At 41.1% G+C, this 17476-nt stretch overlaps 1 protein-coding gene across 1 annotated transcript; it reads left to right on the top strand.

Annotated features, from left to right (window-relative positions):
• Positions 1–1840: 1840 nt before the first annotated feature.
• Positions 1841–15521, top strand: LOC135477037 (uncharacterized). Its single transcript, XM_064757188.1, has 5 exons — positions 1841–2122; positions 3273–3512; positions 4119–4637; positions 13421–13657; positions 15000–15521. Exons 1-5 carry the CDS (start codon positions 1949–1951, stop codon positions 15519–15521), a joined length of 1692 nt encoding a protein of 563 aa, XP_064613258.1. The 5' UTR covers positions 1841–1948.
• Positions 15522–17476: the final 1955 nt, after the last annotated feature.

Raw genomic sequence — 17476 nt, forward strand, 5'->3', positions numbered from 1 at the left:
TGTAACACCTCTCAACACGGAAGCCAATGGTGCTATCTGAAGGGGAAAAAATGTATATCGAGATATATTTATGTCCACTTAATGCCGAGTCCACAGTATTTTGTATATATATCGAGTGCCTAAGATATACGTGGACTTACACATATACATTTTTACACTTGTATGGACCTCGCACGTCCACACAGTTCATACGTGGCCTCATATTGTGTTAGGTTATAAATATTATAGTACCAGCACATATTCAGAGAACAAGCGAACAGCTTGTCCCACACAAGTTAAAACTTATTGTGAAATAACTTTAAAGGATGGATATCACCACGGTTTGAGGAAACCGGAAACAGTCTAGCCTTTCAGAAGAACAGCAGCGCCTTGTGATGTAAATGAACTAAGCATGGGGATGAAGAAAACCTATACATCAGTGACGGATCAAAACAGAGACGCCCCAAGAGCTGTTCCGGACAGTGTTATAACAACCAGGACCCACGAGTGCAAACCTGAAGTATCAAAACACGTCATAAATTATCTCACTCGTTTTTTTTTTCTCAGCAGTTCAGTAAGATCTTCCCTCAACTGCATTCTATTGGTCTGAAGAAATCCAATATATATATATATATATATATATATATATATATATATATATATATATATATATATATATAATGGCAAATATATAGCCACAACATAGCTCTGTGTTAACGGATAGCGTATGCTGATACTAGTATGATGCTATCGTTTTAGATGTACAATTTTCATCACTATGTTTGACAAAAACCTCTTCAACTTTAGTTCAAAGCAACAATGCGTAATCAATATAAACTTGTTCATTTTTGATGTATCTGCGACAGCAAATTTTCACATTGCATTTTTCTTTCTTGCTTGGTTTCCCATCGTGCATGTCGTTAGTTTTCCCTTTTAGCTTTCTCATTTTCGAGATTTCGTGTTTATTCATGAGGGCGTTGGGAATTGTTTCTCACAGCATCTGCGTTGACATTTAGCTTAAAGTAAGAATTGGTCCCCATCGCCCAGCATAGAATTTTTGCATGACAGCATTCTCTATGTTACGACAGCCTTATCTCGGCAACCGGGTCCCCCATTCGCCTGCCGGCATTGTTTGAAGGTCACAGATATTGTATTAAAGTACACAGACCTCTGATAAGTATGCCAGCAGGACCGTACCATAATTCTTCTAATGTTTCTTCTTGTTTACAAACCGGCCCGGATAGCACAGTTGGTAGAGCGTCCGCTTCGGGACCGGTAGATCCAGGATCAATCCTTGGTCGAGTCACACCTAAGACTTTAAAAGAGGAAGTTGTAACTTCCTCGCTTGGCGTTCAGCATGAAGGGGATAGTGCAACGACTGGTTGACCCGTATCAGTATAATGGCTCGGGCGGGGCAGCTTACTTGCCTTCGGTAAGTCGTCTCAGTGATGCAGCACTAAATAAAAGAGCGGTGGAAATCCGTCCTGCAACAAGGAGGCACATTACACGTACATGCACCCTAATGATTCCTTCGTCGTCATATGACTGAAAAATTGTTTTCGTACGACGTTAAACCCCAAGCACTCACGCACTCACTCTTGTTTACAACCTCAAAATAAGAAAAGTGTTTATTTCAAGAAATGTGAAAATAGAGCTGAGATTTGTAGCCCGTTGAAGAATAACATGTGATACAGTAATCATCCAGTTCAGTGCGGAACACAACTCTCCTGAATGAAGTGGGACAGGCCTAATTCTCCATTTTCTTGGTGTAATACACGCCACTGTTTCTATATGGTTATGCCCATATGGCGAGGACAAAGTTCACATGCACTGCAGTGTAACAACAAAGTACAGTGTTCTGACACAGTGTGGAACGGACCTTCCAGTTTTGACGTCAAATTGTCCTCGAACATTACACATTTATTTTTTCTTCTGTTGATCACAAAGGATCAGGTCAAAAGTTGAAAACATGGCGAACTTAGGAGAAGTAACTTACAGATTCTCTACAGAGACGGATTATGACGCCATCCGGAACATCGACACGGGATTGGGCTCGCAAATGGAATACATCATAGAGAAATACACCAGCTTTTTAAAGAAACCAAGCTTCTTTGGGGCTGTAGCAGAGTTGAACGGCGAAGTGGTAAGACAAGCAAACATGTTTCTTTGCCAATGCATGCCTAGCTGTGGTGATTGTACCTCTTTTGACACATTTTGACTAGCTGTTTTTTTCTTTTCCAGTTTTGGCTATAAGCCTACCTGCTTTTGAATATAACTGTTTTTTCTGTTTTCGCTATAGGCCTACCTGTTTTAACTACATGTTTGACTGTATCTGTTTTTTCTTTTCCTGTTTTGGCTATAAGCCTACCTGTTTTTACGCCACATGTTTTGACTATAACTGTTTTTTCTTTTCCTGTTTTGGCTATAGGCCAACCTGTTTTCAGTAACTTTTTTTCTCTTCCTGTTTTGGCTATAGCCCTGCCGATTTTGACTGTTAATGTACATAAACAGTTTTATCTGTACCCGTTGTGACAGTGCCTGTTTTGGCTTTAGGCCTACCTGTTTATGACTATACTGCTTTGGACTGAACATGTTTGTGACTTTACCTGTTTCGACTGTTGGTATGCGTGGATGGGATGGAGTTAGACGTTGTACACTCAGTATGAGTTTATTTATTTACTTATTTGATCGATGTTTTGTGCCGTACTCAAGAATACTTCACTTGTGCGGCATTAGGTTGACAGGATAGCGGGAAACCCAGGGAGAACCCACGACCATCCGCAGGTTGCTGGCAGATCTTCCCACGTACTACCAGAAACCTCTAATTTTATACTAGGCTAATAGCTGATGGCGTCAGCCCTTGCACAGATCCACTACTAATGTTCATGTTCGTGACACTGTAGACATTCTTAATCACGGGTAAATGGGCAAATAGACAAGAGGACGTATTTCACCGGGCTACGTGTGATCATTTGTCACCTATCACACTGTTGTCAGCTATCACAATGTCGTTGCTGATTTGGTCTTACTCTTGATGCTGTACGTCTATAATTATCGTTTCTGGCGGTTACTATTTCTGCCAGTATCCTCTTCCTCCCGTAACTATATCTGCCTGTATCTACTTCAGGACGTAGCTGTTTCTGACTGTATCTACTTCAGGACGTAACCACGTTCTACCCGTGTCCTTTTCTGGTCGTAATTTTTGTCTGCATCCAGTTTGGCTGGAGCTGTTTTTTGACTGAAGCTATTTCTGAGTGAAACTGCTTGTGTGTATAGCTCCTTTACAATTGCAGATTGCCTTTGGAGCAGTCACTCTTCAGATGGAAGGCACCAAGCTGTACTGCAGATCCGGGCGAGTGAAGGAACGTTTCCGAAATAACGGAATATACGGACAGATAGGGGCGTTTTTCCGGAGGGCTGTAAGAACATCCGGCTATCCGGATATCAAGGTTGAGGAGTTCACAACTCACGACACTAATCCGTCCCTGCATAAGCTACAGCGAAGTCCGGATTATCGCCAGGTTTTTGAACGGGTAAAAAGTAGATAAAAAGTATATATATATATATAATCATAACATCATAACATATAATCAAATATTTACTTTCCACCAAATTTGAGTTTCTATTTTCTCGATTAAAATCCTTAATTAGTCTTATAATACGAGGACCGTCAGACAGTTGATCGCTGAAATGCTTTCGTGATATTCCTCATGAATCCAGTGTAGGAAAATCGTACAAATGGTTCAAACAAAACACTTACGTTTATGGTCGTTGTGAGATGTGGAAGCTGCTGGCAAGTTATATAAGCACAGTCTAAAATGTTCCAGTTTGGAACAACGTGGAAATAAGGTGAAAACCTGCCCTCGTGATAAGATTTAACAAAAAAGTAAAGTAAGTACACACATTAAAAAATACCTTATATTTTCCTCGAAAATTCCGAAGCACAAGGTATTCATGAATTACAAAACATATTTTGCATCTTTTAAATTGTTGTTAATACGACCAGATTACCCTGTTGGGAGAAAATTAGTTCCAATGCCTTGTCGTTTGATATTTTAATTCCCTGGTGTTACTTCGATCTGCAAACGTCGTATTTATGAAATAATCGTTTTTGTTCTGTTTGTTGTTGTATTTTTCAGCCATTCTTGACCTTTGAGCTGACTCCAAAATCACAGGCCATTATCAAAAATACTGAACATCGCCCTGAGAATGTGCGCGAGATTGGACTTGAAGGACTCAAAACTATACTTGAAAACAAATCCCTGCGTCAGTCGCTTTTCCCTGTAAGGGTGTTTGTAGGTTTCGTCACATTTGAACCGGTGCTGAGTGAGCTGGAACTGATTGCTGATTACCATCCGTACATAGTAGCCTCCCTTGGGGAGCGCGAGACGGATGTGTTGCAAATGACGATTGGTGTTGCTGTAACAACCAAGTGTTACGTGATTCAGTGGATTGTGCCCTCTGATAGTGACGTCACACGCGTTGCTCGGGGATTCGGTGAAAACTTAAACACACAGCTAAGGCGCATGCGCGAGATGAACAGTGGCGGGTGGTGCATGATTGTATGTGATAGACCTTACAAACACGTAGTAGAGAAAACTGCAGACATGTATGGATTCGTAACAGTGGAGCCTTGGTCTGAATGCTTTGTGGGGTTTAGAAGAGACTTTTGACTCGATTTTGTTTACTTTGTGAGTAACCCGTCAACGAGATACGAGTACGACTTGTGCGCGTGACCTAAACGAACTCGTGTTGCTGTGACGGAAAACTGTTAAGCTATGCGAATTGCACCCACCAAGTAACTAAGACCAGTGCTATATTTTCATGACGTCACGGGTGACTTAATATTCTTCAGCACGACGTAAAACACCAGTCAAACAAATAAATAAATCTCGGCTGACGTGTAAGAATGACAAACAGCAGAACGCTGTGTACGTATTTAGAGCACAGAAGGATACCAGAAATCTGTGCTACGTGCGCTGGTAATCCGGAGTAATCGAGAAAACGAACACTAAACGAAGATTACAGATTTAATAAAACGACAAAAATTATGCCAAAGAAGAGAAAGAATCATTCTTGAAGCATATTTTATACCTCTTAATAGACCCTGGGTTTTAAGCATATTTCCGTCAATGGTCGGAAATTTTCGGAAGAGACGTCATCGATGAACTTACTGGAAACCAAACACCTTACATCGAATGGGTTGCTCTCTACTTTTTGCTAAGACAAAGCAATTTTCAACTTTGTCTTGAACCAAATCAAAAGACCTTGGCATATTTTAATGTTTTGTGTTAAATTTAATGACACCACAGCAATTCGAGTAATTCTGGTTCAGTGACGTCTATTAAACTGCAATCATCACTGCATTGTTTTACCTTATTCAGTTTTAGCCATGGTACTGCAGGGAAAGTGGGAAGGGGAGGTGGGTTTTCTACTTATTAAAGCATTTGACAGCTGTTCTACTTACTTATGCATTTACATGAACAGCTGGAATAAAATCCCTAACTGAGGTGAACTGACAAAAGGCCGTGTTACACCGCTATCACACTGTCGTCGCTGCTCTGGTTTTACCCTATGCGCTCTATGCGTCTTTTACATCATATCCAGTTAGACCAGGCGCTCAGTGGTTTCTGGCCGGTGCATGTTCTTAATATATGGGGTAGCACGTACGTACTGTGCAGTGTACGGACACGGGAACGTCCCGTCTGATTATGGCGCCTGCCTGGGCATACATTCATAGTGAAATAAATATGTAAAATACTTAACTTAAATACTTTTTAAAAAATCGTTTAAGACTTCGAAATGAATCTGATTATTTGAATTCTATTTTGGGCTTTATCAACCAGATAGCTGGTTAACATCGCAAGAAATGTTCCTACTCTTGAACACGGCTTAAATTTTACAATTATTCTCTTGTAAGCATGTAATATTCCTTACACAGATTTAATAGATAGAATTTCATCCCTAATTGTCTCGGTGTTAATTTATTTATTTATTTATTTATTTGATTGGCGTCGTATTCAAGAATATTTCATTTATACGACGGCGGCCAGCTTTATGGTAGGGAGGAAACCGGGCAGAGTCCCGGGGGGAAACCCACGACCCATCCGCAGTTTGTTGACAGACCTTCCCCAGTACGGCCGGGAGAGGAAACCAACATGAACTGAACTTGAATTCACAGCGACCACATTGATGAGAGACGCTAACCAACGCGCTAACCAACTGAGCCATGGAGGACCAACCCCCACCCCACCTCACCAGGGCTGGTCTTTCTCATTCACTAAGCGGTATATTGATGACCTGCGAGGTTTAAGCAATCCAATATATAGCAAGGGGCTATGAAAGATATTTACCCACCTTCCTTGGATTTAAAGGAAACCACAGACTTTCCGGGTGGTACATCCTATCTGGAGTTATATTTGCACAAGGACCAAAACAGGTTGTTCTCGCCCAGACTTTACGACTAAAGGGATAGTTTCAGTTTGACGTTGTAAATTACCCCTTACTTGGTTAGCAATATACCAAAGGGCCCTGCACATGGCGTGTGCGTATCTCACCTTGTAGCATGTATTTGATCCCGCGCGTTGTGTGATGATTTCAGTCAACGTCACAAGCCATTACTACAAAACTAGTGTGTCAAGGTTGTTCCATCAGACCCAATCACTCCAAATAAGTTTCTTAAGTTTTACGATAAGTATAATTCTCTTTTAAGTTGAAGTAAATATGGACAGAGAGCGCAGAATCTTTCTGATTATGTCTACTCCCGCTTAACCCCTGGGCTAGGTATTCGTCGTGTTCAATCATATAGCCACGTTGGATACATATATGAACAGGGGGCCTCCGTGGTTTAGTTGGTTAGCGCGCTAGCGCAGCGTAGTGACCCAGGCGCCTCTCAACCAATGTCGTCTCTGTGAATTCAAGTCCAGCTCATAGCTGGCTTCCTCTCCGACCGTAAGTGGGAAGATCTGCCAGAAATCTGATGGTCGTGGTTTCCCCCCGGGCTCTGCCGGTTCCACCCCACCATAATGCTGGCCGCCGTCGTATAAGTGAAATATTTTTGAGTACGGCGTAAAACACCAATCAAATAAATAAATAAATATGAACAGTTGCAATCAAAGTGCAGCTGGAGATACATACATGATATTCTAGCATGGTAGGATAGAGGAGGGCAAGACGCCCACTTTAAGGGAAACGTGCTGTAACATCCAGCGTAAAACTTGGAACGAACAGATGATAGGTTAAATCGATGACGTAACAGTTGCTTTATTTACCAACAACAGCTAAACATTCTGGCAATCAGCCATAAGTGAGAATTATGAAAAATAGAACATTTCCGGCGTTTTTCCCCTTGATCTAAGCGAAACGCCTACGGCAACAGGTAAAATGCTTTCCGGGGCGTTTTGCCCCATATCCCCAGGCACTTTGCCCCTCAAAATTACAGGAGAGACCCAACGTCTTCATTTTCACACTAAATGTGCCCTAAACCCTGGTAACTATTTTCATTTAAAAAAAAAAAAAAAAAACCACCTTTAAAGTTGAACCTTCTACCTATGTTGTCGACCGCGAGCCCTGGCCAAGTGACGTCATGCCCGGATTGCGCATTGACAAGCCCCTGCCAAAGCATAGCTGAATCCATTCGTTAAGTTGCTGACTGTGTGCTTTTCAGAAGCTATCAAGTGACTTTATCTATAATTACCCGTTCATGTACATCTCTTAATTAGCACCCTGAAAATAATATAAATAGAACAGTTTTACAACAAATATTTTGAGACATAGGCTACCGGAGTTATATTAGACTCGGGGTTGGGGGGGGGGGAGTATGTACAGTATAGCAACTGGGCGACATGACGACCGATTTTCGGTCACGTCGATAACACAAATGCGCTCCTGTCTGGTTTGCCTGACATCCACTGATTTATGGCAGTACCTGTGGAGAATTTAGTACGATTTTCGCAGTTAACAGACAATATTTTTTTTTTAATTTAACAGACAAGCGCTTAGAGGCAAGGCGCGAACTGAGCGGATGATTGAACGTCCTGTAGCGTCGTGGCCGTTGAGGATAAAGACTAGCGGCTCCCTTCTGTTCGAGTCACAGCCCGCTGTTTTAAACAAGCAAGTAGCTAAACAACTTTTGCATTCATGGAATGAAAACCAGGACGTCTTTTCCGTTTGGCTTTTGGGGGGGAATATTATAAGAAGGCTCGTCCTTCGGCCTTTTCTTTTAGCAGTTATGGCTGAATTAGCAAGTCTGATTCAACTACTATCAAGTCCCCTGTAATCAAACAGCGTCTTTGATGAGATCTGGTCCATATTTTGTGAATCAGTGCCATTTTAGGCCACGTGTGTAACTTTACAGTATTCTGCGTTTCGTTAATGCAGTCGCAAGTCACACATGGGCATGAAATAACCTCGAAATTATCGGTAAAAGTGTAGCGATGGTTCCCTGCTGTCTGTGAGGAACACATGGAGAACCTTCGGATGCTTGCAGTGTATGTACCGCTGTGACGTCACAAGTTCAACGGTGGCTCGATCGTAGCGGAGTAGATTTGCTGATGTTTGATGAACAAATTCTGCCGTGTTTCTTCCCTTTTCTACGTTTTAAACATCGAAATGGATTCAGGGGACATCAAACTATCTGTCTGCAGTTTGGGAGACTCAGCGATGGGGATTTACTTTAAGATTTTTTCATTAATTTGACATATCATAATGTGTCATATCATTATTCGAAATACAGTCGCCATTGTGACATTAAATAGCTTTCCATTCCTTTCTCCAAACCGCGATTAAAAGGTGAAATAACTTGTTGACTTCGGCATGGATTTACATATTTATTTAGCTGTTGTTTACCACCATATAATTTTCACTACACGATGGCGGTCAGTTCCGTGGGTAAAGGAAGACGTAGATCCCGAAATAAAACGTCGACATCTGGTAAATTGCTGACGAACTTTCCCACATGTGACATACACATCTGCATAGCACATTGATCCAGGACAAGTGGCTTTCAACGGATGTTAGACTGCACAAACATTAATGCGAGCATCGTCAATCGGTCAGTGTCAGCAAGATACCTCAACCAGTGACATCTGGATAGTGACTAATAAATGGATAATAAACCCAGGAAATTGGTAAATGGTCACACGTAACCGGTGAAACCCGGCGTTTTGTCAGTTTAGCTCTATTACGTTTTTTTTTCTAATTGTTGGTGTAAATTTTTAAGTGGCAGCAAATTAATGCACCCCACTCCCAGCACCAAGGGTTAAAATGAGTTTTTGCCAACACGTATCTTCAACCTCGTGCAAAACGTATCTCGTTCTGAATTTGAATCAAGTTCCTGTCGAGAGGAGATGGCTATAGCAAAGATCTAATTACGAAAACACCATACATCCAAATTACACTTGCACTAGTGCGCTATTTGAGCAATTTTTCAAACAATTTATAGTCCAACGAACGCTTCAGTCGGGAATGCATGCTTCCTTCCGGTGTTGTTGAGAACGTATACATGTATACATCTTTGGTAATGATACCATATTTGAGGACACTTTTGTGTAGGGTATTACATTTAGCGTTGCTTACGTAGTTATTTGTTTATTTTTGGCATATTTTGTGATACCTAATAGTTGTTAGCCCACTGGTTACTCACGTGTGACCATTATTAGTGGTCATACATTGATTGTGTTCAGTGGATTGCCTTCTTGTCGCCCCGGGCGAGCCACAAAATCATGCCCAATCAGCGTACCTTCCCTGTAAACCTCTTGACTGCAGGAGAAGGTCCCTCGGTTAACCCCTGATAGTGTAGATACCATCATTAAGCTCCTACAGTCCTACATTAGGCTCCACGAGCCTACAGTCCGTGCATTTTCGTTTTAATGGATTTACAGGATGAGGGATGGATAGCGCCACTGCTCAGATTAGGGAGTGTGTGTGGGAAAGGGGGGTTGGGGGGCGGGAGGGTAGTAACGTCGAAACAGGCTGCTTGTGCCTCTCCTTACAGATTTATGTGGACAGATAAAGGAACTGCTGCACACGACTCTGCCTGAGCAATCAATACAACCAGGTCAACCTGACACCCGCCCGTCACCAGTGACCCGCGACAGTGGGTTCACGGTGTTATCACCTGTTGGCGCCAATATGGCCTCGACACCCACTGGAGACCCTAGCTCATCGGAGTGTTAGCAAGGGTAACAGCTGGGGAGGCAGGTGAAGCCAGGGACCACCATGAGCGGCTTCAGGGCAAGAGGCCTACCGTGAGGGGGAAAGTCTACCAATCCACTGGTCATAAGCTCCGTGTAAAGCACCCGACGGGTGCAGGCAAGGGTGAGGCTAGTGATCCATTGGGTCGTCTTCAGATCCCATCCCTAAGTGCAGGAGAAACGGCCAGTAAGCTCAATCTTATGGGTCGTGGGTGTGTGTGTGGGGGGGGGGGGGGGAGGGGGAGGCATGAAGAATTCAGAAGTAATCGCATAATTTTTCTGACTCACATGGTAATTTAGGTGACCAGCAGTTCAAGCTGTGTAAAGGCCACCCTACCCTAGTCGACGGGCACAGACCTTGCCGAGCTGACACACTCTCACGTCCTAGGTTTTATTGTCGTACTGATAGCCCACCGGCGTTAAAACTAGCTACTTTTTCCGGAGATACTTTAGAGGCGACAGCATTTGCGTTCCAGTTCCAGGCAGCCCGAGAACGGTTTCACTGGTAACGTGAAAAGGCGCTAGGCCCTGTAGCACTTACAGAGTTGGGCTATCGAATTTTATCAAACCAGACCAAGGCACACCCATACTAATCTTAGGGGGCTATTTAGAGAGTTAGAGCAGCGATATGGGCAGCAAGAGCCAAAACCGGACGTGGCCCATTGTTGTCAACGGAGATCCACGAAGGTCTATGGGTCCAATGAGTCTATGGAGGACTACGCTAATAGGTGCCTGTGGCCGGCAGTACAAGGGTTCCGCAAGGTGGGAGAGAAGTTATGGTGACCATTGTTTGGTTGGAGGGACAGCACTCCCTGCGGTCATTTTTAAGGGCCTTGCAGGGCTGACTGTGCAAGCGTGGGCTAACCCAAATAGGGGAGTTGGAAACCCATCCGCCAGAGGTAGGTCGCTCAGCCCAAACCAGCACAGCTTGTGTTTCACTTGCCAGATCTACCACCTAACTACTTCCACAGGAAGTTCCCACATCGAGCTGCCTCACCCATGGTGGGCTGAAATGAGGCCAAAGGGTCTAAACCGTCACTTTTCGCGCTCTGTCTTATGAATGTATTTTTATGTTTTCTACACCTACAAAACTGAATTGTTCCTGTCTTATTTTCCGAAGCTCCCTATGATCCTGTGATCGTATTGCCACTCATGATCACGCCTGAGCTGTCATTCTTAAACTTCATTATAGAGGTCATACTGCCCTACGATCCTTTAGCTTGAACGTTTATCTGACCTTATCTGACGGGCAAGTGCCCCTGGTGTACTAAGGGTGGTGACGAGGGAGAAAGAGGTCCTCACCTGTGTTCACCTTAGCGTGGGGATAATTAAACAGGAGGGAATCACAATCTGAAGGTATAGATGTATTAGAACTGATTCGTATTTCCAATCAACTTAGCGGGTATACACAAACTGAAATTGTGAATACGTAGTAAAAGTGGTTCAAAGGTATGAATGGTCTACTTATAGCTGGATTTCGGGGTTATGAAATCATTGTTTTGTAATCCAGTTTACATGGTAAGTATACTCTCTAAAAGCGACTGTGTTGCATAGGTACACACGGCTGTGACAAAATTGAACATTCTACACTTTTGTGAACTAGATGTACACAGTAATGTAATACTCAAGTTGCCTACCTCTGGTACACAAAAGTGTAGAAGTTCAGTTTTGTTATAGTTATGTTTACTTGTCGTTTATAGAGAGTATGAATTACCTACAGTCCATGCAGTTACCACACCCTGATGACAACATGGCGACATGTTGAACACGTGCTCAATGCGCAAGACGACTGCGTTAGCGTGTGAAGTTTTTTGCGTATATTTGTCAAGTTTTCTGCGAAATGCATGGTTCTATATGGCATAATATAAACACCAGAATTAGCGCACACATGGGCGACAATGATGACTTTGATGCTGGAAAGAACGAGGCAAGGAATTCTCAATTTGAATAAAATAAATCTGTATACAAATAGAATAACATACTAATTCATAAGATATCGTTATTCGAAATGTGTACATATATTTAATGGCGTCAACCTCATGATTATGTTAAAGAAAAGTGTTCATTTATTCAAATAGAAGAGAGGAAGATGGACACATTGTTTTATTTATAAGGTCAACACCGAGAAAAGTGAATTGTAAACTAAACGAAATTTTTCGTCGACTATTTGTTTAAAATTTCCATTATTCAACTTATTGCCTTTATGGACTTCCTTCGCCTCCAAGATCAGGGTTTTCATAGAATACAACTGGAGTATAACGGTGGAAATCTTTTGTGGAGTTAATGGAGACTCTGAACTTCCGGTGGGCCACTCCTGACGACCATGATGGAGTCGCGGCTATTTCTGGTGCGATCTACAGCGGTATAGATTATCTGATAGAGGCATTTCCAGCTATCATCCAAAACCCACGCTTTTACGGACTAATTGGCGAAATCCAAGGAGAGACGGTAAGCAGATTCGCCTTTGCAATGTGCTCAAACAGACAAAGATTTTTGCTATCAGATTGTAGTAATTTTTTAAAGCTATTTACCACTGGTCGCGCTAATTTACTGTGCATGCTCTGGTTTGATTATCAGGTTCATTGTAAAAAGGTGTGATATATGATAGATAACGGGTGTCTTTGAATGGATATATTCTTAGTAAAAACCATCTGATGCGTTCGATATTATTCCGCCAATAGCTCAAGACAGTTTAGTTTAAACTTTACTGACCAGAAAAGGCGTGGCTGAAGGGTAAGACTAGAGAGTCAAACAATAACAGCAGCACGACATAAAGTTCGAACTAACCACCGAAAAAAAGACCGTGGTCTCCATTTTGGTGGCAGGATGTCCTCGAAAGTAACCACGACCCGCACGATTTTTCTCCAGCTTTCAAATCCCACTCGCATTTCTTGCATTCTGACATGGTGTAACCAACTCCTCCTACACTGGTATTCCTACACTTTGTCACGTGATATCATACGTTATTTAATCGATCTGTTCCATTGAAAAAATGTACCGGTATAGCAAACACGCTCGAAAGAAGCTTCTGAATTTGGATCAAATTATGAAATGGAAAAATGGAGTAGATCTGATTTGATTCACGGTCCTATTTCGGATTTGGAGCTAAATGTAATATAATTTAATTGGCACTCTCAAACCTGTAATACTGGGCCTACAGATTATATAATAAAAAATCTGATTAAGTTTCCTGATAAAGAACAACTGAGGGGAAATGACCATTTTAATAATCTATTGTTGTTTTACAGGTAGCTTTCGGTGGAGCCTACGTCCATCACAGCGGAGAAAAGATCATCACCAAAGGTGGAAGAGTCAAGGACAAATGGAGAGGCAAAGGGATTTACGGTCGCCTGCAGGCACGGCTCCAGGCGGAAGTGACGTCAGTGTACCCTAATGTTAAAACAAGGGAGTTTTTCACAGGTTCTCAAAACCCAGCCATTCAGAATCTGATCTACAACAAGAAATACAAAGAGATCTTCCGTCAGGTGCTGTAATCAAGCTCGTATTCCATTAAAAAAGTCCCCTTGCAACTAGATAAGAAATCGCCCCACTCCGGTGCAGCAGTGAGGTGTATTTTTTTTCATACACAAAAACAAGTAAAGTTACTTGAATATGAAGTACAATTACTGCAGAACATGTGTGTGAAATTTATTATTATTGTTTTATTAGAAGACAAAAATAGGGTCAAAAGCAGATTTTGTTTCCTGCAGGAATTCTCTTCATAATATAAAGATGATTACGTTAATCAAAATCATTTTCACGTATTTGACGTCTAGTTAGGGAATAGTAAGCTTTAACAAAGTATTGTGTTGGTTCACGCAATCATACTTTCATAAATCGTAAAAAAAGAAATAATTTGGAAGTTCAGAGGAACTCTACATTCACGCACTCTCCAAACACTCTCCATGTTATCACTGGTCCGCATTGGTCCAGTGATAACATGCCTGCCTTAAAACCATTGTGTCGAATAGGAGAACGACTTTGATTCCTGTAACTGTAGACTTCTTTTTAGCGATTAAAAGAGTGAGATAATGGACGGGGATTAATCTTGACCACACAATAAATTGTTTTTTTCTATTTCTTCATACATTGTCAAGCTAGATGTTAGATAGTTTTAATATATTTTTATAAATCTATACATGTTATATACAGTATTCTTCCCATGAAAGCTGAACGCTATTTACTTCAGCTAGCAGCATATAGTACAATCAGCTTGAGAGTATAAACCAGGATTCTGCCGGTGAACTAAGCATCGCTGAGGCCTAGTCCTTTGGGGTTGTTTCATGTTATTGTATATTGAATGTGATGACAACACAGCATTTTGAGTAATTCTAGATCAGTGGCGTCTGATATATTTCACTGACATTTTCGCATTTTTTTACTTAATTCTGCTTAAGCCTTCTTGCCAGGTGGTGTGTATTTAGCTATTGTTTAAGCATTTACATGAACAGTTATAATAAAACCCTGACTGAGGTACACTAACAAGAGGCCGTATTTCACCGGTTACTGGTGACCATTTGGTAGCTTTCACACTGTTGTCGCTGTTGTGGTTGTACTCACTATGTTGTAAGTCTTATATTTACAGTGTCTCATGACAAATCTGACCAACCATATTTTTTGTCCTACCCGTCGTGGACAATTTAAGTGTATCCCTTTTCAAAAGTCGTTTTAACATTTTAAAGTCGTCGTTTCCAGATATATGAACGCGATCTGAAATATTCCACTTTTATTTTTGGAAAAATATATTTCAGAATTTGCGTAATGAATGGCAGATAAACGGACAAAATGTTTAATATCTAGCATGAACTATTTGTGCATATCTTACAGGCGATTGTTCTATTTCGACCCGGAAGCGAATTGAAACATCCCAACGCCACTGCTACTGATATAGGTGTGCATGGACTGGCCGAGATTCTCAAGGATCCGAGCAGGCGCACCAGCATATTTCCGGACAAAATTTTCGTTGTCTGGGAGATGTACGACCCGGATGTGAATGAGATTGAGGACATCGTAAAAATACGTCCATGTGTGCTGCTTTCTACAATTCGCAGTATCGATATAGTCACTGTTGGTGGGTATTACGAATCTGCCAATGGTGGCTTGATATACGTAATGCAATGTCACGCACCGTACGATGCTGACGTCACAGGCGTGATAGAGGCCCTGTTGGCTCACATTCCACATCATGTGACTATTGCCACCAGTTGTCTGGCCAATCAGTGTACCTTGGTTTTCGTTTGTCCGCACATACATCGCCAAGCTCTTCAGCAAGCTGCACTTGATTTGGGACTGGAGAAAATTCCATTTTTCGAAGATACGTTAATTGGATACTCTTGTGATTTAAACTAATCCAATAAAGTGAAAATTTTTAATGATACTGGAAATTTAGAGGGCATCACCAGGGTGGTGAAGACGGGGACATTTTTGACCATGCATTATACATATGTGTTCTACGTCACTGATTTGTGGACAAAATTAACACAGAAAGTATGACGTGTCACAAGGAAGATAATAAGTTTGTCTTCCGGAAGTTCCCCGCTGATGAGCAAAGACGTAAATTACGTCAGAAGGTGTCAAATGTGTAGCTCAAATGGCTGATAATCGAGCCAATTGCACAAAAGTATTGCCAATTTATTGTTAGAAATTTGATCCGAACGACAAACAATAAATTGTTTGAATAAAACAAGATTTGTATAGACAAATATATGCTGTGTGCTTGTTAACATAAAGAGTCACCCTTTCTGTGCAATCGATTGTCTATTATTTCCGTCTAGTATTCATTGTTTTTCACTGCATTTATAAAAAAAAATGATAATTTTGATGACGGAAACGATACACGATATAGGAATGATCTCTGAGGAAATGCGTCAAGTAACAGTTGTAAAAATTGCAAAGAGTGTCAAAAAGACTTCCATGAAGCCTTATTACCATATAGCTTTACTGATGTTGACTGCTTAGTAGGGTTTTAAATTTAAGCTCACTGAAATTTATTGTCTTCGGTTATAAGTTTGTCATCGGGATTAATTAAAAACCTTTTTTGAAAATACGAAAAAATCAGGTTATTTGAACTTTTAAATGATATTTTTATGTATGCAGACGCTTGGTTGACGCAAATCTCCGCGCCTTTTCCCATTTTGTATGTTAAAAAATAATGATAAATGATGTGATAAATGTACATACTTCATAATGACATTTCCTGTTACACAATTTGTATCAAGTTGTCCCAGAACAACCTGTTGTAAGGTAATTACAATTACATGCAAAATGTTTGAAAAATGGAAAAAGGAAATTTGAGGAAAAGTCTTATGATTGTAATCCTGTGGAATTCTGAATTGTATATCCTGTGATAGAAAATTTGTACTTTGAACATTATAATACTCAGTGACTATTATACTTATTTGTGTGACCCAGGCGTTTCTCACGAATGCGATGGCTGTGAGTCCCAGTCCAGCTCATGCTGGTTTCCTTTCCGGGCATAAGTGGAAAGGTCTTTCAGCAACCTGCGGATGGTCCTGTGTTTCCCCCGGCCTATGCCCGGGTTCCTCCCACCATAATGCTGGCCGCAGTCGTAGAAGTGAAATATTTCACTTATTTCTGCTTGTGAACAAATGTATAGGCCATTGCTTTGCCTTCCGGTCGTGGTCGTTAGAGCTGATTGATTCATGCTATAATCATCAACCATCATTCCTAACATAACATTAACCCAGTTATGTGGATTCGCGTACTGATATTTGAGTTCCACCACGATCTTGATCTGGGGCCTCCCTACATTATTCGTTTTTTTTTCACTCAAGTCTGAGTTACTCCACAATTGTTCACGTTCTATTTTACCAGCAACCTGTTCTGCACGGTTTCTGTCGTATAAATGAAATATTCTTGTCAAGAGCATAAAGCTACAATCAAATAAATAAATCAAAAATTAATTTTATTGTTTCCGCCTTTTAACTTGCAATTCAAGGTACTTTCCGCAAACATGCATAACAGACAATTTACCTCAGAGAAAAGGTGAAATGATTTATAAAAACACGAAGAAAACGGTTTGTCAGTTTTATAAGCGAAAAACGATTCAAATGTTAATAGCTTTTTTATCTTCAGTTGTTTAGATGTGCCCTTGAACATAGATCGAAAAGTAACATTAAGACGTCTTCAGCATTCAGTACTACTAATGAGGCTAATACTAATAATTCGTCCAGGTATTCCATCTGCCACTATAAAATATTTCATCCTGAGTCAGTTAATTTCGTATGAATGTATTTTTTTTAATTGTTTACATGAATGATCTAAAAAGAAGCCAACCGTCACTG

This window comes from Liolophura sinensis, chromosome 10 (genome assembly GCF_032854445.1).
Source record: "Liolophura sinensis isolate JHLJ2023 chromosome 10, CUHK_Ljap_v2, whole genome shotgun sequence".
NCBI lineage: Eukaryota > Metazoa > Mollusca > Polyplacophora > Chitonida > Chitonidae > Liolophura > Liolophura sinensis.

Coding starts and splice junctions, on each gene's coding strand:
- LOC135477037 (XM_064757188.1), top strand. CDS start 1,949: ATGGCGAACTTAGGAGAAGTAACTTACAGATTCTCTACAGAGACGGAT. Junction 4,638..13,420: donor CTGAATGCTTTGTGGGGTTT/AGAAGAGACTTT, acceptor GTTGTTTTACAG/GTAGCTTTCGGTGGAGCCTA. Junction 13,658..14,999: donor ACAAAGAGATCTTCCGTCAG/GTGCTGTAATCA, acceptor CATATCTTACAG/GCGATTGTTCTATTTCGACC.